The 21,275-nt window shown below is 51.2% G+C and overlaps 1 protein-coding gene across 1 annotated transcript; it reads left to right on the top strand.

The window, feature by feature from the left end:
- Window positions 1–380: 380 nt before the first annotated feature.
- BPIFB1 (BPI fold containing family B member 1) lies at window positions 381–20,954 on the top strand (the record flags this gene model as incomplete). Its single annotated transcript, XM_079944975.1, has 15 exons — window positions 381–495; window positions 3,083–3,218; window positions 3,922–4,029; window positions 4,949–5,098; window positions 5,867–5,948; window positions 8,993–9,056; window positions 11,128–11,213; window positions 12,215–12,394; window positions 13,341–13,394; window positions 13,885–14,043; window positions 16,145–16,212; window positions 17,108–17,153; window positions 18,272–18,335; window positions 19,289–19,365; window positions 20,922–20,954. 15 exons carry the CDS (start codon window positions 381–383, stop codon window positions 20,952–20,954), a joined length of 1,422 nt encoding a protein of 473 aa, XP_079801101.1.
- Between the last annotated feature and the right edge of the window lie 321 nt (window positions 20,955–21,275).

Genomic DNA, 21,275 nt, shown 5'->3' with positions numbered 1-21,275 from the left:
TTTTGTCCTGAGCACTGTTTTGTCTTGTAAGAAAATAGCTACTATCTTCCAAGTGCTTGCCACGCGCAAGGCACTGTGCCAAATGCTTTCTAGATATTAACTCATTTAATCCCGACTCCATGAAGTAGTGGTTATGATACCCATTTTCCAGAGGAGAAAACTGAGGCACAGAGAGGTTAAGTTGATTGTCTAAGGACACAGAGACCCAGTAGGGCTCCAGAGCCCACTCTGTTGACCATCTCACTAAACAGCCTCTCCTGGACTCCATGCCCCAAGTCACCAGGCATGGTGGGCCTGGCCTAGGTCTCTCTGCCCAGCTAACAGGGCCCTCTATGCTCACCCCAGGTTGTGCCATGGGCCACCTGCCCACCCCCAAGAAGATGGCCAGCCCACGGACCTTCACCTTCCTCTGTGGTTTGCTGGCAGCCAATCTGGTGGGAGCCACCCTCAGCCCTCCTGCGGTTCTCAGCCTCGGCCCAGAAGTCATCGAACAAAGTAAGTCTTGGCCGCCCAAGGCCTCACCACCATAAGGCAAGGGGGCAGGTAAAGCAGCCCTCCAAAGGAGGGAGAGAGTTCCCCATCACTGGGGGTATGCAGGGCACTGTTGGGCTCCCAGGTCTTGGGTGAGACTTGATTGGGTGAGTTACAAGATTTGGGAGTGTCTACGATCTTCAAGAGTCCATGATTCCAAGATCCCCTTCTTCTTAAATTCCACGATTCCAAAACGCACTACTCTGAGGTTCCACGGCCTGCAGAAGGGGTGTGCGGCCGCTGCGTGCGACGACGCAACCGCCTCTCCGGCTGCTCTCACTTAAACCCCTTTGCCAGAGCGCCTCTTCTGAGTTAGACCCAGGGCGCAGCTAGTCTCCAGAGCAAAGACCCTCAGCTGGGAGTCTGGCCGCCTGGGCCACGGGCACAGCTTTACCACGCTCCAGCTCTGTGGCCCTGGTAACTCCCCGAGCCTCGGTTTCCTCCTCTGGAAGAGGGTCCGCCTCCCTAGGTTGTTGGGAAGTAACAACAACCTTCTTGTTACAGGAAGTAACAAGAGCTTCATGGCCTCTACAGCTCAGCTTCTCAATCTCAGCACTGCTGACCTTGGGGGCCGAATACCTCTGTTGTGGGTGGCTGTCCTGTGCACTCTAGCTGTTTAGCAGCGTCCTCGGCCCAGCTGTGACACCAAAAATGTCTCCAGACATTGCCAAGTGTCTCCCAGGGCACATGGCCCCAGTTGAGAACCACTGCTCCAGTGTTGTCCTCTGAGAGGGAGGAAATCAGTGGGCTCTGGAGGTCCCCCTGGAGCAAGTAGAGACCAATCCTCTGTATGCAGTGGGTCTGGGCTGCATCTGGATGGGCAGGGATGGGCCAGGTCCTGCAGGGCCAGACAGGCATTGTGACCAGAGGAGGGAACCCCTAGGAGGGATGGGAAGCAGAGAGCTCTTGACACTCTTTGGGGAGGCATATGTGCCTTGGGCCCACGCTGAAACGCAAGCATGCGGAATTTCAGCCAGAAGGAGCTTGGAGAAGAGCAGCCATTTAGGTTCCCCAGCAGCAGAGTCTGAGTTCAGGAGCCGTGTGCAGGTGGGTTGTCCTGGAGGTGATCCCAGGAAATACCTGCAAGAGAGCGGGAAGCAAGTCAGGTAAGGGGAAGCCAGTTACCACCGGGAGCTGCAGCTCAGTCCTACTGGGCATCTGTGTTAGTCAGGGCCAGTCAGAAGCAGAAACCACACAGTAAGCCCAACAGATGGGTTTGTATAAAGAATTATCAGCAGGAATTGGAATACTGGAAAATTGGCTAAAAGGAAAAAAAGTGAGAACACCAAATGAGACCCTAGGGATTGGGATGCAGTAGGGAGCTCAAATCCAAGTAATGAAGAAACTTGGAGGAGAGAATCCTCCCCAGAACTCATGGGAGGAGTGTGCTGAAGCCCCTTGAATGGTGGGGAAAGTCCCTGAGCTGTCCAGGGTGAGAGCTGGTCCACGGTTGGCAGGCTGAGGCCACCTGGCAGAGAACTGCCTGCCAAGGAGCAAATGGATTTCTTTGGGGGGCAGCCCCTGGACAAAGGGATTGCTGTTGACTCACTGGGAAGTTGTCCCTGGGTAACTGCCTGGAAGGGAGCTGGGGTGCCCCCAGCACGGGCTGCCCATGGGAGTCCACTCAACTCACAGCCTGAAGCTCTGGGAGGTGATGCCACTGGAGTCTGGCAAGAGGAGCACCAGGGCCAGGAGGGGAAGCTCCTTCCTCCCCCATGTTCCTCCAGAGCCTCTACTGACAGTGCTGAACAGCGCGCCAGCTGGCAGAGGAGGAATATTTACAGGGACCAGCTCCATTGTCACAGGGCAGGCAAAAAGGCCCACTTTGTCTCTGAGAGGCACCAACACACAGGGACTCTGGGATACAGTGTCCCCACGGGGCGGCGACACACCTAAGTCCTCCTGCCCGAGGGTGGAGGGAGCTGGGGTGTTTATACACCAGTTCCCGTCAGTCACTGGCTGAGGTTTTCTTCTGGAGCATCAGCTCTCCAGCACTCTGAGCTGCTCTGCACACAAGTCAAATGGGCTCCAGCTGTCAGGAAAAAAAGTCCAACAGTGACCAGAACCCAGGGCTCCTGGCTCTTCCTTTCTCTACTCAGCACCTGGGGCTCTTTGGACAACAGGCCCATAGGATATGGACGTCAGAGAATCATTAGCAAGTGAGTTTCAGCAGCAAAACAGCCCCAAACAAGGCCTTATGAGTTCCCTGCCTCTTGGCTCCAGAGTGTTTGCCCCTGGCTAGGGAGAGAGTTGCAGGTCCATGTGCCGGGTGTCCTGGCCAACACTCCCGGCAGAGGCTGGCAATGTTCAAGGGTGTGAATGGTCCCACCCGTGCCCAGCCACAGTCTTCATGTGAAAGCGACCCATCCGGACCATCGTCCTGCAGGCCACATTTACACAGTGGAGATGATCAGCATGGAGCCATCCAGAGCCTCACCTTATATCCCAGTCCACGTAGCCCTGAGTGATGTCCCCTTCCAGCCTGGAGCCCCCACCAAGCCATCCTTCTCGCCCCCCCTGCTGGACCCTAATCCCTGGGATCTGTCTCCAGGGCTGACACAGAAACTGAAGGATCACGATGCTGTCAACACCCTGCGGCAGCTGCCGCTGCTCAGTGCCATGAAGAAGGAGTCGGCTGGGGGCATATTCGGCAGCCTGGTGAGGTCCATCCTGAAGCATATCGTCCAGTAAGTGGAGCAGAACCAAGTCGGGAGCTAACTCTTTGCCCACACATCTGCCCGGGACACGCTTTGCATGCTCCATCGATCGGTCAACAAGCATTGGTTGGTATCAGCTCTGTGCCTGACCGTGAAGGATGGCTCAAACAAAGCCTCTCCCTCAGAGGCTCCCAGAGGAGTAACAATAACCGTAAGAGAGTGACCCAGGAACCCTAAGGGGGGTGACCTCAGAGGAAGGTCACCTGGTGTGGGAGGGTGAAGGGATAAGGTGATGCTTCTCAGTGGAAGGGACAGGTGAGCCAATGACTCCATGCTCACCAGGAGACAAGAAGAAATGGCATTCCAGGCAGAGGGACTGGCCTGAGGAAAGGCATGGGCAGGGGGAGGTGAGGGTCAGAGTGGCCGGTGCTCAGACCCCAAGGCCAAGAGGGAGGGATCAGCAGGGCCAGGGCTCAGATGGTCTTACAAGTCAGCCCCAGGAGCTTGGATTCATCTCCTAAGTGATGGGGGAGCCATGGAAGTGTTGCGGGCAGGGGAGAGGAGAAGGATGGGGACAAGACCGTGCTGAGGAGGAGTCAGCACACAGGGCTTGGGTCCAGCTGCTGGCTGGGCACTGGGGGGTTGGAGACAGGAAAGATGGAGGGAAGCTGGTCTGGGGACGATGCTCAGCGAACATGAGGCATGAATCTCATCTCTCTCGTGTCCCATCCAGGCTGAAAGTCACCTCAGCCAGCATCCACCAGCTGCAGGTGCAACCCCTACATGATGGCCGGGAGCTGATGATCAATGTTCCCCTGGACATGGTAGCTGGATTCAACACGTGAGTGTCCCCTCAGTCAGGCACAGCTGGCCTGACAGTTTCCTCCACTCATTCTCGCCACCCCCATCCTCCATGCAGGTGTCTGGAAAAGAGAGTTCCAAGCAGAGGAAAGAGCAAGGGCAAAGGCCCTCAGGCAAGAGTGCACTTGCCTTGTTCACAGAACGGAATGAGAGCGGGGAAAGGGGGCAGTGAGGTGGTGCCCCAGTAGGCATCTGGGGCCAGATCGTACAGGGCCTTGTGGGTCAAGGTGAGGACTTGGTTTTACCAAGCGAGATGGGAGCCGTGCAGGGCTCTAAGCAGAGGAGGGACACGACATGATTTCACATTCTTCAAGAAGCCCTCTGGCTGCTGTGTATGGGGGCAAGAGTGGAGACAGGGAGGCTATCCAGAAGCTACTGCAATAATTCAGGAGGAGACAATAATAGCATGGACCGGGGTTTAGGAACAGGAAGGTGGTGAGAAGTAGACAGATTCCAAATACGTCTCGGAGGACACAACAGGATTTCCTGACAGATTGAATGGGGGCTCAGGGTGGGGCGGGAGGAGAGGGGAGATTGAGGGGTCAAGGCAGCATGGAGTGGCCAGCAAACAAAACAGGGAAGATCATGAGAGGAGAAGATTCGGGGAAGGAGCCATAGTTCAGTTTGTACATGTTAAACCTGAGATGCCTGTGAGACATTTGAGAAGTGAGTGTAAGTTTGGAAGCTACTGACATAGGCAGAGGATTTAAACCAGGAGAGGAATCCAGAAACTGAGCCTGGGACACAATGAAGTCAACAGTTGAGGAGACGAGGAGAACCCAGCAAGGAGCCTGAGAAGGGAGGAGTGAGAGCCAGGAGACAGAGGTGGAAAGCAGGCTTGGCTTGATCCAGCCTGAAGCTGGGATGGAGCTCACAGCATGGGGCTCCTCCACTCCCAGGCCCCTGGTCAAGACCATTGTGGAGCTGCACATGGAGGTGGAGGCCCAAGCCATCATCCACGTGGAGACTAGCGAGAGAGACCACTCCCGCCTGGTCCTCAGCAACTGCTCCAACAGCCACGGGAGGCTGCGCATCAGCCTGCTACATAAGTGAGTGTGACCTCCTCCCACTGGGCTCCTGGCATGCCTGGGAGGGAAGCCAGGTGGTGTCCTGGCCCCATGTTACAGATGGAGAACATTGAAGCCCACAGAAGGAAAAGGACTTATCTCTCCTGACTCCTGATCTGGAGCTCCCTCCAGGAAATCTGTGATGTCAAAGAGAGCTCAAGATATCAAGGGTGAAGTGATAATGATGGGATTTCAGGCATCATGCCAGAAATTGGGGCAAACTTTTGAAGGTGGAGAGGAGGCTCTTTCCTAGGCCCCTCAAACCACACAGGTAGACTAGGGTGGAGCCATGGGTATAAACTGTGGAGTCAGGCAAACGTGTCTCCTTCATTTACTGTCCAGGTGACGCTGGGCAAGTCCCCTCCCCATGCCTCACCTTCCAGGCCACAGTGAGAGGATTAACAGGGCAGCAGCGCTAAGCACTCAGCTGAGGGCAGGGCACGCAAAAGATGCTCAAAGACATGGTGCTTCCCTCCATCTCTCCTTAGCAGGAGAATGGGGGGGATGCCAACTGCCCTCATCCCAGTGTCCAGCACGAATTCCTAAAGACAAGCCCCAGGCCCTGTCCCTGAGAACTGTCTGCCACTGTCTACACCAGGCTCAGGGTCTACCCCAGCCTTGTTTCTAATAGGCCCTGTGCCTTGGGCAAGTTCCTTCCTCCCCTGGACTCAGTCTCCCCTCCTGTGAAACAGGGGAGGGGTGATCATCTCTGACCCTGCCTCATCTCTCTCCTCTTCTCCTCTTGGGAAGGCGCTCCTTCCTGCTCAACTCCTTAGCTGACAAGGTCATAAGCCTCCTGGTGCCAGCCCTGCCCAAACTGGTGAAAAGCGAGGTAAGTGGAATCAGGGTCTCTCTGGCCTGTGAAAGCTTGCTCCCCCTGTGGTTGGGGATGGAACTGCACGCTGGTGCTAAGGGACCTGTGTTTCCTTGAGTGGGAAGCTTCTGGGCTTGGGTCACTCTTTCAGCAGTGGATTCTTGAGATCAAGGTAATGAAACTCCCAAAAGTCAGCCAGGGGACCTTGAACAGTGATGTGCTGATAAACTGCTCACAATTGACTCAGGAGGGGTTGGTTGAAGGAAGGGAGCTCTGATTTGTAACATTTACTGATTTCCTTGATGTAAACACCCCTTCCATTGCCAATTTCAAGCTACTAGTGTGACGTCACTGAGCAGAGTCAGGAAGAGATGCCTGGTAGCCCACTCTTGTATGGCACTTCCACCATGCAGATACCATAGATGTAAATAAGCTAAGAACAATAGATAACAGCAAAATAAAATAATTAGGAAGTAATGAGTTTTGAGTTTTCATTGACTTTGATCTTAGCATAACTTATTTAATTGTAAGTTTATACAACTTAATTTTTAATAGTGTCAGTTTTAGCACCAAGCTCAGATATTCCTAAAAATTGAACAGTTGGCCCTCGTAAATCGGTCCAAGCTGGCTCGAGCACACCAGGGCCTCACACCATCCTGGTTGTGTCATCAGGGGTTTGTCACCCACCAGGTCTTGTTGCACTTATTTTTCTTATGTTTCTTATTCATAAACACGAATCCATCTCATTTTATATGTCCCTTCAATGTCACAGGTAAACTAAAACTCTATAAGTTGGATTCATCCACCGTGACCATTGATTTTCACTGTAAATTCCAAGATGTGTTCACAACAGTGATTCTCCTGGGGTTAAAAACACCTTGTCAGGGACTTCCCTGGCAGCCCAGTGGTTAAGACTCCACGCTTCAACTGCAGGGAGCGCAGGTTCGATCCCTGGTCACGGGACTAAGATCCTGCATGCCGCACTGCGCTGCATGGCCAAAATGAAATAAATAAATAATAAAAACACCTTGTCAAATAATTAATATACTTTTAATAAAAAAACTTTTTTGAATGGAAAACACACTATTATAACCAAAACTTTTGGGAAAAAAATACCCATAATCCTTCAACCTTAACTTGGCGGTTATTTTTCCTTTTGCCTGTTGTTTTCCAAATCTCCACCCACATGCACTCAGATTTTTATGTGGCTGCACTCGACATCAATATTATTTGATATCCTCTACAGTGTGTCTATTTCCTATGATAGATATGATAATCATAACTATTTTAATAGCTGCACCGTATTTAATACTTCTTAAAACCATTCCAGAGAGCCTTCTGAAAGGACTCTGAAAGTAAATAATTCTGTAAAACTTAGCTTTACTTATGTGAGGTACTTTTTCTCTTAAGAAATTTTTTTTTCTATTTAAAGGTGGCAGTTTCTTCAAGTAGAGCCCAGCTGGAAATTTTTTCCCAGCCTCCAGCAAAATCATATTTTAACTGGCATTATACTTTAATAGCTAAAGATGTGTCTTCCACTAGAAAAGATGGCAAGAACTTGGGATTATAAAATGTTCTTGCATGATATCTGTTTTTAAGGGTGAAAAGCCAAATAAAGTGAAAACTGGCATTCCATTAATCATCATGGTTTCCCACCATGAATCACTGGATTTGAAACTGCAGTCCTATGAATATTTTACTTGGCATGAAGGGAAAAAGGCGCAGCATGTTTAAATCTGGCAGGAGCCCATCTAGAAAATGCTGATGCCCCTTTCAGTGTAAATATGTGGGTCCCAATCCCAAATGCACATCAGAACCTCTTGGGAAGGCTTTTTAAAATACTGATATCAGGGCTCGACCTGAAAGATTCAGATTTAATTGGCCTGGTGGGGCCCTGGTATCCCGGAGGATCCTAGCTGCCCCAGAGGAGGATTCTAATACGTAGCCAGAGTTGAGACCCAGGGGTGGAACTGAAGGAAGGGGAATTGTGGGAGAAGATGCAGAGGGTGCCAGCGACACCCTTCCCGTGAGGAACAGGCAGTGAATGCTGGGAGTCTCTGAGCTCAACTCCTCCATCCTTCCTGGGTTCAGGGTTGGCAAAGCAGCTGGAGCAGGGAACAGGATTTTCATAGGAAAAATTAACATTCGTCAAAGTGCATTGTCATTTCTCGAGAGTAGCAATGGGTGGTCAATGAGAAGGTTCTTCACTGGGGAAATTGTACCTAAGACAAAATGACAAAATCTCAGAGCACTGCCCTGGAAAACAGGCTGCCTAGAGCAGAGAACAAGGCGTTTGGGCCCCATGGTCAAGTAAGCCAATTGTTTAACTTCCTGCCCAAGAAGAACAGCTCAGGCCAGAGGTTGTCACTCTGGACATTTGGGCCCCCTAATTCTTTGTTGTGGCGGCCGTCCTGTGCATTGAGGGATGTTTAGTAGCATCCCTGGCCTCCACCTACTAGATGCCAGTAACACTCCCCCTAAACTGTGACAACTGAAAATGCCTTCAGAAATTTCCAAATGTCTCTTGGGAGACAAAATCCTCCCCTGCTGAGAACTGCTGCAATTTTGAGGGGAGAAGAGTTTGGGGGGCAAAGAGATATGTTGGAGCTAGAAACCCACAGAGATTGTTCGCAAGTCTGGTTGGGTCTGTCTTGCTGGCCTGTATTCTAACCTGACACGTGGAAGGAAGTCAGTACCTAGTGTTGACTCAAGAAGTGAATGAAGGAACGCATTCTCCATTTCCCTCCTATGGAAACGTGGGCTCTTGTGAACACGATGAGTCTGAGGGGAGGACAGCTGACAGGACAGGCACACCCTGGACACAGGGCAAGGGACAAACCATTGCAAAAGATGCCAAGTGACACCAGAGGCTGTGACGGGCTCCGAGCAGCGGTGATGGCTGGGGACGTAGACGCACCACTGAGTCCTCAAGCCCATGGGTGAAAATCTGGCTGGCCGTGGGCACAGGGATGGGACTCAGCTCAGGAGAGCTGGGCATGGGTCGCTGTGGGGCTATGTGCTGGCGCCTGACTGATGGAGGCCCTGCATTTGTGCTGTTGCAGCTGTGCCCTGTGATCGAGGCAGCCTTTGAGGACATGCGTGAGGACCTCCTGAACCTGACGAACGGTAGGTGCACCGCTCTCTCATACCTTTCTCCTTGACTGCTGAGCTGGCCTCCAGGCCCCGGCCCTGCCCAAGGCAGGCCTCCCCCCATCAGGCTTGAGCAGCAACTTGGCCCAGGAGCAAGTGAGACAAGAATCATCTGATCCCTGGCCAGGATGAGCAGACAGGAAATCACCACAACTGTGACTTCATGAGCACACAGTATGTGCAAGGTTCTATGTGAGCCAGTGGGTGCCCCAGATAAACGCAAGTTCAAATCCCAGTTCTGCCACTGATTTGCTCCATGGCTTTGAAAAAGCCAACTCCACCTCCTTATTCTGTTTCCTCAACTATAAAATGGGGTTTATGCAGCCCTACCTCACAGAATTGTTAGTGAGGCTTAAAAGTTTATGGGAAAGTTCCAGATACATAGCAGGTTCTCTGCCTGGCACAGAGAGGTGCTTACAGATGTGTGCTGGATGGGTGGATAGATGGATGGATGGTTGGATGGATGGATGGATGGATGGATGATCAGAGACTACTATGGGCTACTAGGGAAGAAATAAATTGTATCCTCAGATCACTCACAGTGAAATTCTGAGTTCTTGGACCCCTCAGAGAGGGAACTGGTAGGAAGAAGAAAATTCTACCATCTACTCTTTTGGGATCTGAAGAGGTTCATTCAAAGCCCCCAGAGAGGAGTGGAAAGAAGAGAATGGAATCAATAGGCATTCAGCACCCATAGAGCACCTGCTTTGGGCCAAGCCCTTGGGCTGAGTGTTTTATATACACTGTCTTACTGACTCCTCAGACAACTCCATGAAGTGGAGTGGATCACTACCCCACTTCACAGATAAGGAAACTGAGGCTCAGAAATGAAATCATTTGTCCAAGTCCACAGAGGAAATTAATGATAGGGGAAGGCTTTAACCCAATTCTTCAAGTTCCAAATCTGGTTTAATTCAGATTTGAGCCAACTTTACTAGGTACCAGTCCTGTACAACCTATGAGGCCGGTATACTACTCTATCCCCATTTTAAGATGAGGAAACTGAGGTTCAGAGGCAGGAAGAGGCTAGCCAAGGCTGCTGGGGCTCCAACCCAAGTCTGTCCGGCTTCCCTGCTCCCCAGGGGCAGGGCAGGAGGCCTCCCCGAGGAGTAGGCAGACCAACGACCAGCTCCCCGTCCGCCTCTGCGCCCCTCCCTTGTCCTCTCCATTTTCCGCCCGGGCACATGAGACGCCACCGCCATCTGGCGGCCAGGTGGGGAATCCCAAGGCAAACGCACGCAATCCCTAGCACAGACCCAGACCCTGGGGGGGCGTGCAGATCAGTCTGGTGGGGGAGGTAGACAGGTATAAGCAGTAGGTCAGTTTTGTTCCAAACCAGAACGTTGGCATAGGACCGACTGGGTTCAGATCCTTTCACAGTATGCCCTTGAGCAAGTCACTTCACTCTCGTGAGCCTTGCTTTCCCCATCTGTAAAATGAGGGTAATTGTAGGACCTACTTCCTAAGGTTATTGTGAGGATTCCATGAGCTAACACATGTAAAAGTTTAACACATTACCTGGTGCTTGATATATGCTCAATAAATGTCAGTCAGTATCATCATCATCTTTTTTTTTTTTTTGATGTTGTGGATAGGAGTTTATTAATTTATTTATTTATTTTTGCTATGTTGGGTCTTCATTTCTGTGCGAGGGCTTTCTCTAGTTGTGGCAAGCGGGGGCCACTCTTCATCACAGTGCGCGGGCCTCTCACTATCGCGGCCTCTCTTGTTGCAGAGCACAGGCTCCAGACGCGCAGGCTCAGTAGTTGTGGCTCACGGGCCTAGTTGCTCCGTGGCATGTGGGATCCTCCCAGACCAGGGCTCGAACCCGTGTCCCCTGCCTTAGCCGGCAGATTCTCAACCACTGCGCCACCAGGGAAGCCCCATCATCATTTTTATCATGGTCCTTATCAACATCATCATTACGCCTGCCCCTCCCCTTACTCCACCTCATGCAATAATGCTGTCCCAGCCCAAAGCAGCCCCAAACCATCCCATCCAATACTGTCCTCCGCCCTCACAGAACTTTCTTCTTCTCCCTGAGCAGTGCCTGTTTCTCTCAACTCTGACCATCTGGAGTTTGACTTTATGTCTCCTGCCATCGACCATAATGTTGTTCATCTCATCCTGGGGGTGAGTGTCATGGGACCTCAAGGAGAAAGTGGGGACATCACTGCCCTTCTCTGACCCCCAAGGGTCAGACACCATGGGTGTGTTTCAGGGGAGAAAAACGCCAGTCACAGTTAGGACACACAGGCTGATTTAGAAGAATCTCAACAGGCTGAATGTGTCCCATGTAAACCATTCTGATGGAGAAAAATCAGCAGCTGGAAGCCACACACAGAACATGGACCCCAGTGACCTGATTTCCTCCAACCCTGATTTTTCCAGTCAGGGTCCAGAGTGTGTGGGGTTCTTGGCCTTTCTTGCAGGCAAGCCCCTTCCATTCCTCAAATATCTGGTGACCTTGAACAAGAGCCCAGGATGGAGACACATCATTGAGGATCACACAGACCTAAGTTTCTCTCCCAGCTCCACAGCTCCCTGGTGTGTGACTTTGGGCAAGTTTCTTCACCCCTCTAAGCCGCAATTTCCTGATCTGTAAAATGTAATAACAATGGTCACCAAGGAGAGGAAGAAATGAGGCTGCATGGGGCCTGGCAAGAAACCAGTAACCATCAGTTCTCTATAAAATGTGGAGCCTCCCACCCACACTGGGGCTGGATGCCCTCAGGGACCAGTTCAAGCAACGGAGCGTGAATCTCAGACCAGTTTTCATGGATCCTTGGAAAACAGCAGCATCAAACATTTCCATCCGTTCTGTTGCAGTCTTGAATTTTCCCTTCATCTAAAGGGTTTGTGAGGTATCTGAGAAGTTGAAACCTAAATGCCACATAAGACATCTAGATTTTTTAAAAATCAGAGATTACCTGAGGGGTGCAAGTGCAGTAGATGTTGCTAGGCACCTGAGATAAGTCATCATCTACAGCAAAGCACTGAATGCCAGGCTGAGTTTCCTGGCAGCAAATGCAAAAAGGGAAACAAGCTGAATGGTGTCATTTCCTTCTAGGTTATTACTGGATACGTCGTGGAGTTAAAGTTCCCAGACAACTTTCTGCTCTGTGTCTCCTTAGGCCAAGTTGGTGGACTCGGAAGGAAACGTGACTAAGCTGTTCAATGACAGTGTGGATTCCCTGAATCTGCCCTCCCTATACCACAGCCCTTTCAGCCTCACCATGAGGAAGGATATAGTGAATGCTGCAGTAGCTGCCTTGCTCCCTCCAGAAGAACTCATGGTCCTGTTGGACTATGTGGTAAGCCTCAGCATGGGACAGAGCGTGAAGCCACCTCTGCCGCATTATGGGGATTTCCTGAATCAACGGGGACACAAGGACCCCTAAGCAGGCACCATCTGTCAGGCTCAGCTTACATACCTCCAGTGATGGAGAGCTCACTCCCTTCTCGAACAGACCCTGCCTCTGATATATAACTCCAAAGCTGAAAACCTCCCTGTAACATCCAGCACCAGTCCTAGTTCTGCCCTCCTGGAACCTGAAATGCCTGCTTCCTCTACCAAATAACAGGCCTGTCCAAAGGGCATTTTAGATTCTGACTGGCCCTGGGATGGTGATTGCACCACCGCCGTCCACTGCAGGACCCACGGCAGACATCACTAATCTCTCGGGGCCCTCCTTCCTGTTGACCCTGGATGCCGACACAGCCGCAGAATCCTGATCAAACCAGCACAACAGAAAACCACCCCTAGTCAACTGGAGTGTGCCACCTCACCGGGGTGACCGATGGGGAAATCGAGGCCCAGAAGGGGATAGGGTTGGCCCAAAGTTAGGGGAGTGGGACAGGACTTCAGGTCAGCTGACAGACAAGAGATCACCAAGATCTCGGGGATTAGAAGTCAGGGTGAGGGGCTGGGATGACAAGAAAAGGGGAGTGGTCACCAGCAACCACATTCATGACTATAGTAAGAATTCGGTTGCTTCTCTATGTCCTCAGAACAGGGAGCCAGCCGCCCACAGACCCACGAGCACCACCAACCCACAATAAAAGTCCAGGCTGGCGGGGACTTCATTCTCCACAGCCACTGACATAGGGGATGTTTCCCACCAGGGACAGACATGTGCACTGGACCACCAGGTCCTCCCAGCTTTTCTGGGGTTTGGGGGATCCCAGCAGTGGGGCTGCTGGGGGTGTGTCTCCCCTCTCCCCGCCAGCGGACCTGCTCTGGCTTCCTCTCTTCCTTAGCTTCCTGAGACGGCCCGCAGGCTGAAGTCAAGCATCAAGGTGATCAGTGAAAAGGTTGGTCCATTTGCCATCTGCAGCCTGAAGGGTGTTTGCTCTGGTCTGTCTACTGGCCTCTGGGGAGTAAAGTATGTGTGGAACTGCTCTGTCCTTCGAGCACTGGTGACTGTAACAGACTGGTCCCAGTCCTCACGGATATTTCAATCTAACAGGACAGTTTGACCTGAATCAAATAATTACACAGATAGTAATTCAGTTACAAGTGTGATGACAAAGGACAGATTCTAGGGGTTATGAGAGCACTACTGGGGCACCTGATAGAGTCTGGGGGATTAGGAAGGGCTTCCCTGAAGGGAAAAGTATTCCAGATATAGGGAGAAGCAAAACCAAAGGCTGTGAGATGGGGAGAGCAACAGTCTATTCCAAGATCTGAGGAAGCAGGGAGTCCAGGAAGGTTGACAGTGGCCAGACCACATGGGGCTGCATGGGGCCGGCAGGCCATGGTGAGGCACTTGGGAGGTCACATGTGGGTCTGATGTCCTTTCAGGCAGCAAATCAGCTGGGGCGCACACAAATCGTGAAGATCCTGACTCAGAAGACCCCAGAGCTCCTTGTGGACCAGGGCCATGCCAAGGTGGCCCAACTGATCATGCTGGAAGTATTTGCCACCAATGAAGCCTACCACCCCTTCTTCACCCTGGGCATTGTGAGTTCAGTTGTCTGAGATGTTGGCAGCAACCTGGGGGACACCCCTGTCCACTGTTCCTGTTCACCCCTTTTGCTTTGCTAAACCTTTCCACCACTCTTTTTATCTCAGAGGGATAGGGGAAGGGAATTCTGAACCAAGAATCAGGAGATCTGGGGGCCCAGCTCTTTATTAGTCAGGATCTTTGGGCAGAAATTTAATTGACATGCACAAAATGAATTCTATTAGCTCATATAACTGAAAAGTCTAGGTCAAGATAGCTTCAGGAATAGCTGGATCCAGGCGTTCAAGCAATGTCATCTTCATTCTTCTCTTTTCCCTTGTTTTTCTTTGTGCTACCTTCATCCTCAGGCAGGTTATCCCTTCATGGAAGTGCCCCCAAGCTACATCAGGCTTATAACCTATCCGCTTGGCAACCCCAATGGAAAAGCTTCTCTTTCCCAGTAGTTCCAGCAGAACTTCCAAACCTGACTCTCATTGGCTGAGTTAGGGTCAAATGCCCACTCATGAACCAACCAGTGTGGCCAGAAAAACGAAGTATGTAAATTTTCTGAGCTGGGACACACACACACACAAACACACAGGAGTGGGGGATTGGGTTTGGCTCTATCCAAACCACAGGGCTGAGAGGGAAAGGGGTAATTCCTCTTCTGAAATATGAACAGAACTAAATCAGCTCCAAGTAAGTTCTTAACTGATTTTGCAGTAACCCCAGCAGGTCAGATCTCAGAGCTTCTATATAGGGGGACCCTGTGCGTAAAGGTATGGGGCTGGGAGTCATCAAAGGGCAAGCCCAGTAGGAAGGTATCTTAGATGGGGCCCTTAGAAACAGGCCCGAGACAAAGACTCTTATAAAAGTGATGTATTGGGGGAGAGCTCCCAGGAGAAGGACTGAGCAAGGATGTGGTCTCAGCTGGAGGCTCGCTTCTGCTTCACCCCACAGAGAGCTCTGGAGCATGGCGGCACCACAGAGTCGAGCCCAGGCTGAAACAAGAAGGTTGGCCTTTTGTTCCCCCTTGTCTTTCAGTTGTTGGCCATAACTGTCCCCAGAGTAGGCACAACATAACCTCCCAGCAAGGCTGCTCCGCTCCAGCAAGGGCAGTTCCCCAGACAAGGGGAAGGCTGGGCACTGTTCGCAGCTGCATTCAGCTGAAGAATGATGCCCCACCCCAAAAATGGATCTGAGTGGGCCACCAGCTGCATGCTACAGAGGACAGGGAGAAGAAAGAGACGAGGCAAGGTTCATGGTTGGGCCCTGGATAAGTGAGGCCGAGGAATCTGGACATCACCTGGTTGTTGGAGGCTAACGTTACACTCTCCTCACAGGAGGGTCGCTGCATGTCCTGTGCAGGCTGTCCACACGCCACGTCAGCGGGCACCATTCACACAACTCCAGGACGCACAGTGCCCTGGTTTCCTGTGTGGGAGGATACTCTGAGCCCCCAACCAGCAGGGGAAGTGGACTGCCCCTGGCCAGCCTCACTCCCTGGGGACTTCCCCTCCATGGCCAATGGCAGGCACTTTTCAAAAGGTCACCAAGCCCAGGCCTGCAGGAGAAGTTTGTTCTCTGGGTGCAGCTGCCCTGGAGCTGGAGCCTGGCACTTGGGCTCACCCCAGCCCATGGGTCAAGATGATGGATATCTTCGGCACCTGCGTTTCAGGCCTGGCTGTTTCTGACCTTTCCAATAATAATAACCGGTTAAGATTTACCATCCTGTCTGCCCCTCAGTTTCCTCACCTCTACAATGGGGTAATAATAGGACTCACTTCACAAGAGTCGTGAGGATCAAAGGAGATGATCAGATAAAGCTCTTAAAACACCACCTGACACACAGTGAGGGCTCTGTGTGTATTGGCTACTGTCATCATTGTCATGATCAGTAATCCTCTGTGCAGTCTCTTCAGTGGGGAGTGGGTACAGGTACCAGCCCAATAAAGAAGGAATTTGAGGCCCACAGAGGTCAGACCCTTTCCCAAGGTCACAGCCAACAGCTGAGATTCAGACGGTGTCAGCTTGGTCCCAGAGCCTCCTCGCAGAACCCCACGCTCTACACCTGACACATCCTCTAAATAAATGGGGCCTGGGTTTCTCTTGTTGCAGGAAGCCACCTCAGAAGCTCAGTTTTACACGAGAGGTGACCTACTTATGCTCTACTTTAACAAAATCAGGTAAACATGAAAATCACTGTGAAGATTCTGCTGATGAAAATGAGTCCTGTCTGGTGACCACTGGTTTCTTTAAACACCCAGTGTTTTGAGCCTCTGGGGTGACAGCGTGAGTGAAGGCTGCTTCAGGACAGGCAGAGAGGCTGTCTTGCCGGGTCTGTCCTACTGTCAAGGACTGAGTGTGAGAGAAAGCAGAGGGACATGGCCTTGCAGCAGTCACGGGGCAGGCTGACCCTGGCCACGCGGGAAGGGGCCGCCCAGCACCATCCCCTCGGCCTGGGGCAGCCCATTTTGGACACCAAGAAAGTGGCAGTGACAGTCATGCCCAGATGCTGAGCCCCCACGGAGCCCAGCCCAGCAGCACACGGCTCCCGCTGCCTCCTACAACCCTGCCTGTCCTCCCCTCATCCCACCACCCTCCTGCTGCCCCAAAGGGAGTTCAGGGGTTGCAAACTGGAGCCTCCTGGGACAAATCAAGCCCATGGATGTGTTTTCATCAGCTCACATAGGGTTAGGTTTTTTAATATAAATTAGTCGCCAACATATACAAATCAGAGTATCTGGCCGCCATGGCCTGCATTCCTACATGGCAACAAACAGTGGAGCTAGGAATTAGGTACCCCCTTTAGAAGGAGAAAGAGCTCCTCAGTCCACCATGGTCCTCACTCCTGGGGGTGATCTTTCTGCCTGCTCTCTGGGCAACTATTTGTTTGCTATCTCCCCCTGCTTCCCCCATGCATTACAATGTAAGCTCCATGAAGCAAGGATTTTATTTGGGTCACTGCTGTACATCCAGAGCCTGCACCGTGTCTGGTACACAATAGGTGCTCAGTAAGTAGTTGGTGAATGAATGAATGGGACTCCGAGGGACCAGCCTCATGGGCATCTTCTGTTGCAGCTCTGATCAGATTCACCTGATGAACTCAGCCATTGGCCTGTTCAATGTGAGTATGTACACATTTTCCCTGGGTATGCAGGGGATTGCCGAGGACAGTCCATCTCAGAAGCAGACATTGACTAGGATTTGCTTTGAACAAGGTCCCCACGGGCAGCCCCATGGTGAGCTGGCCAGCCTCCCCGATCTCAGCCTCAAAGTCCAACCTCCTGGTTCAGGTATTTACTGAACACCTACTGTATGCCAGACACAGCTGAGAATACACACATTCACAAACACACAGATACACACAGACTTCCCTTCTGTAAAGTTCTGACCCTAAATCAGAAACAAATCTTTATTCACATCTCATTTTGCTCATATAGACTCACCTCAGTGGTGACCCTGGGCAGCCCCTTCCCCCCAGTCCTCAGTTTCCCTGAGTCAGACTGAATCAGAGATCTCAAATTGGCTGAATCCTGTCTTCTGCTGTGGTGGGGTATTTGTTTCTATGTTTTGAAGAGGGGCAAATTTTTCCACCCTTTTGTTCTTTTAATTTTTTTTGACAAATTTTTTTTTTTTTTTTTTTTTTTTTTTTTTGCGGTACGCGGGTCTCTCACTGCTGTGGCCTCTCCCGTTGCGGAGCACAGGCTCCGGATGCACAGGCTCAGCGGCCATGGCTCACGGGCCCAGCTGCTCCGCGGCATGTGGGATCTTCCCGGACCGGGGCGCAAACCCGTGTCCCCTGCATTGGCAGGCGGACTCCCAACCACTGCGCCACCAGGGAAGCCCGACAAATATTTTTTAATGGGGAGGTTTCCACATGAAAATCAGGACTTCTGGCTTCCCTTGAGAAGTCAAAAACTCGGGAAACAGGGTGAAATTCCCTTGGAGAATTCTGCTGAAACAGAGCGGTGGAGCCCTTGAGATTGGGGGCGAGGGATGCATCCCACAAACGTACGCCAGTCCCCTACCTGCTGGATCTGGGGTCACCTGGTTTGTGCCCCACCCCTCCCCCCACAGCCTGTCTTGTCCATGGAACCCTTGCAGTTCTGACCAGTCAGGAACCTGAGATTCAGCATCTCCACCAGCTGCCCTCGCCACAGGGCGGGACTGTGCCCATCCTAGCAATGGCTGGGAGGACTTCAGATTCTCAGCCAGGGTGATGGGGCCCCTTCTCTTTCACAGCCTGAACTTCTGAAAGACTTCACCACCAAGATCCTTGCCTCCGTCCTGCTGCCAAACGAGAACGGTGCGTCCCTTTGCTGTCCATCCCCCTGGTCCCCAGGGCATTGAGGGCAGGTGCTTTACTTCTCCTGCCTGTGTCTCCACTTGGGGCCCCTTTCATTTATTTTCCACCTATCCTCAGAGCCTAGTTCTAATTCTGCCTCCTCCAGGAAGTCTTCCAGGTCACCCACCTGGAAATAAGCTTTCCCATCTCCAGCATCCCAGCCCAATTCCTTCACTCATGCCAGAGCCTAGGCATGCATGGCAATGCCCCAGGCTCACAGGGCTGACAGCAGGAGAGAGACAGAGGTGGAAACAGACAACTAGAGCACACCCAATGTGCCTCCGATAGACCCGGGCTCAAGTGCTGATTCCCCTTCTTGCTGGCTGCCTGGCCTTGGACAAGCTGCCTTATCATCCTGAGCCTCAGTTTCTCCCTCTGTAAAATGTGAAAATAAGAGCACCTTCCTCAGAGGCATAAAGGAGAAGATGTGTGTATGGGGGCAGAGAGGGGGCGCCTTGACACAGTCAGTGTTCAACAGTTCTTAGCCTTTGCTGTTGTTGGCTGTTATTCGTGTCAGTAGTGGAGGAAGCCAAGAGAAAAGGTTGGAATTATTCCCGTTCAGCCCCAGGTCTTGGGGATGGGGAGAATTGGTAACCTCTGACTTTTGTCATGTCTTTGTTTTATCAGAGTAAGAAATCTCAAAGTATAGGCACGTGTTGTGGATGATAGGAGGCCCTGATCTTTCTTGAGCAGGAGCAGGAGAGGATGTGAGGGTACCTTTAGGAGCAGCCAGAAGCTGGGGCTGGAGACAAAAAATGGGGAGATGAGGCTGGGTGGATGCTAGGGCTGGAGAACAGGGAGAGGCAAAAGGGGCAGTCTGAGTCGGGAGTGCCACATCGAGGAACTGTGAGCCTCCCACAGCTGCCCAATCCCACCCCAGGCCCACCATTCTCTGACCACACTTGTGATTTCAGGCAAATTAAGATCCGGGATCTCAGTGTCAATGGTGAAGGCCTTGGGATTTGAGGCAGTTTCGTGGTCTCTGACAGAGGTGAGTGGGGTTAAACATACAGTCGCAGGGAGAGCCCAGGGATGGGAGGTGGGTGCTGCTCTCCAATCCTGGTCCCTCCGGTCACTTATGGGGGACCTTGGGCAAGTCCCTTCTCTCTCAGGGCCTCACGTCCTCATCTGTAAGCGCAAGAGGATGGCTGTCCTAGCCTGGAGTCATAAACCTCCAGCCTTTTCTATCTTACCTGTCATCCCACCTGGCAGAGGGAAGGGTAGGAGGCTTTGTTAACTGGCTTCAAAGGCAAGGCGACATTTGACTCATTTTCAGCTGCCCAGCCTCAAAAACTGTGTCCATGCTTCAGCTGGCTTTGATGGAGAATTATGACAGCATACTGTGCATGATACCTAGGCTGGGTCTAGACTCAGGGACCAGAGGACCAGTTCAAATGCTAACTCTGCCTCTCTCTCTAGCCAGGGGCCCTCAGGCAGATCCTTTGGCCTCTCTGAGCCCAGGTTCCTTACCCATAAAACCAGCAGGTGTCTAAATATACAGGCCAGCCATGCACTAATGAACTATATACAATGATTCAATTATAATATAAGCAGTTTATCTAAGACACATACTGCATTTAATTCATGTTGGATGGACACAACAGGTGTCCATCCAACTGGGTGGCTGGAGCTTAGTAGATCTCATGTATCTCTTATTAGGGGGCATTTAGCAACTGTCCTTTTTTTTTTTTTTTAATCAAGTTGCAAATCATCATTTGCAGTTCGGGTTAGAAAGGTATCATTTCACACTTTGGATCTGCTTTTTCCAAATTTCCTGTTTTGCTCTATTAATCTGTTTTGGACTAGCAGCACACTGATATCCTTTTTATAGCCTCACAATGTAATATGTTTTAAAATCTAGTCAAAGGAATGAATAAATGGATAGATTTGAGGGAATTCCCTGGCGGTCTAGTGGTTAAGACTCCGTGCTTTCACTGCCAAGGGCCCAAGTTCAATCCCTGGTGGGGAACTAAGATCCCACAAGATGCGCAGCATGGCCCCCCAAAAAAAGGACAGATCCGAGATTAAACAAGTATGGCTTTTAAAAAGTTAATGGTAGAATCTAGGTGATGAGTATACAAGTGTTCACTATAAAATTCTTTCAACTTTGCTGTATATTTGAAAATTATGATAATAGAATGTTGGGGGAAATCTAATAGGTTACATTCCTTGTATCACACTTAGTTTCCTCAAAAAAGGCAGACTGTTGTTAAAAATTTAGCTGCCTGGGACCCAATGGATACAGCCAGGAATCTACATTTTCCAAAACTTCTTGGGAGTTTTGTTAATCTGCTGGGCCTGGGGACAACAGTCCTATATAACCCCAGACTTTGCACTCAGATACTTTACCTGTGCCCCAGGCCCCTGCATGGTGTCACTGTTCACACACAGACGCTCCTGCTCTGACCCTCCCAAGAATTTTTTATGAGTGAGTTCAAGGTCATGACCCCCAATACCAGCAGTCACCTTGTGGAGGATAAACTAGCATAAACCACAAAAGGGCAGAATGTTAAAAAAACTTTTTTGACTTTTCTCCTCCAATTCCAGGATGCCCTTGTGGTCACCCCGGCCTCCTCGTAGAACCTCAGACCATTTTCCTCTCTCCCAGTGAAGACTTGCACTGGAAGTGTGGAAGCCAGCTCTGTAGACTGGCCCTCTCTGCAGTAAATAAACTTGTCTGTGACTCCTGCAGTCTGGAGTGTGTCTTTGTCCCAACTCAGAGGTCATTTTGCCCCTGGCAGGCTTAGGGACTGGACATCCAAGCCACATCTAGGTCATGTTCAGGCACATCTGAGCCAATCTGAGCCATGTCCAAGACATGTCTTGGTGATATCAAAACACACGTGGACAAGGTCCAAGGTTTTGGCCACCTCCCTGAGCGACAGGAATAAAAAAGCCAGT

The sequence above is a fragment of the Stenella coeruleoalba genome, assembly GCF_951394435.1.
Source record: "Stenella coeruleoalba genome assembly, chromosome: 15".
NCBI lineage: Eukaryota > Metazoa > Chordata > Mammalia > Artiodactyla > Delphinidae > Stenella > Stenella coeruleoalba.
This window is presented reverse-complemented; position numbering and strand designations above follow the sequence as displayed.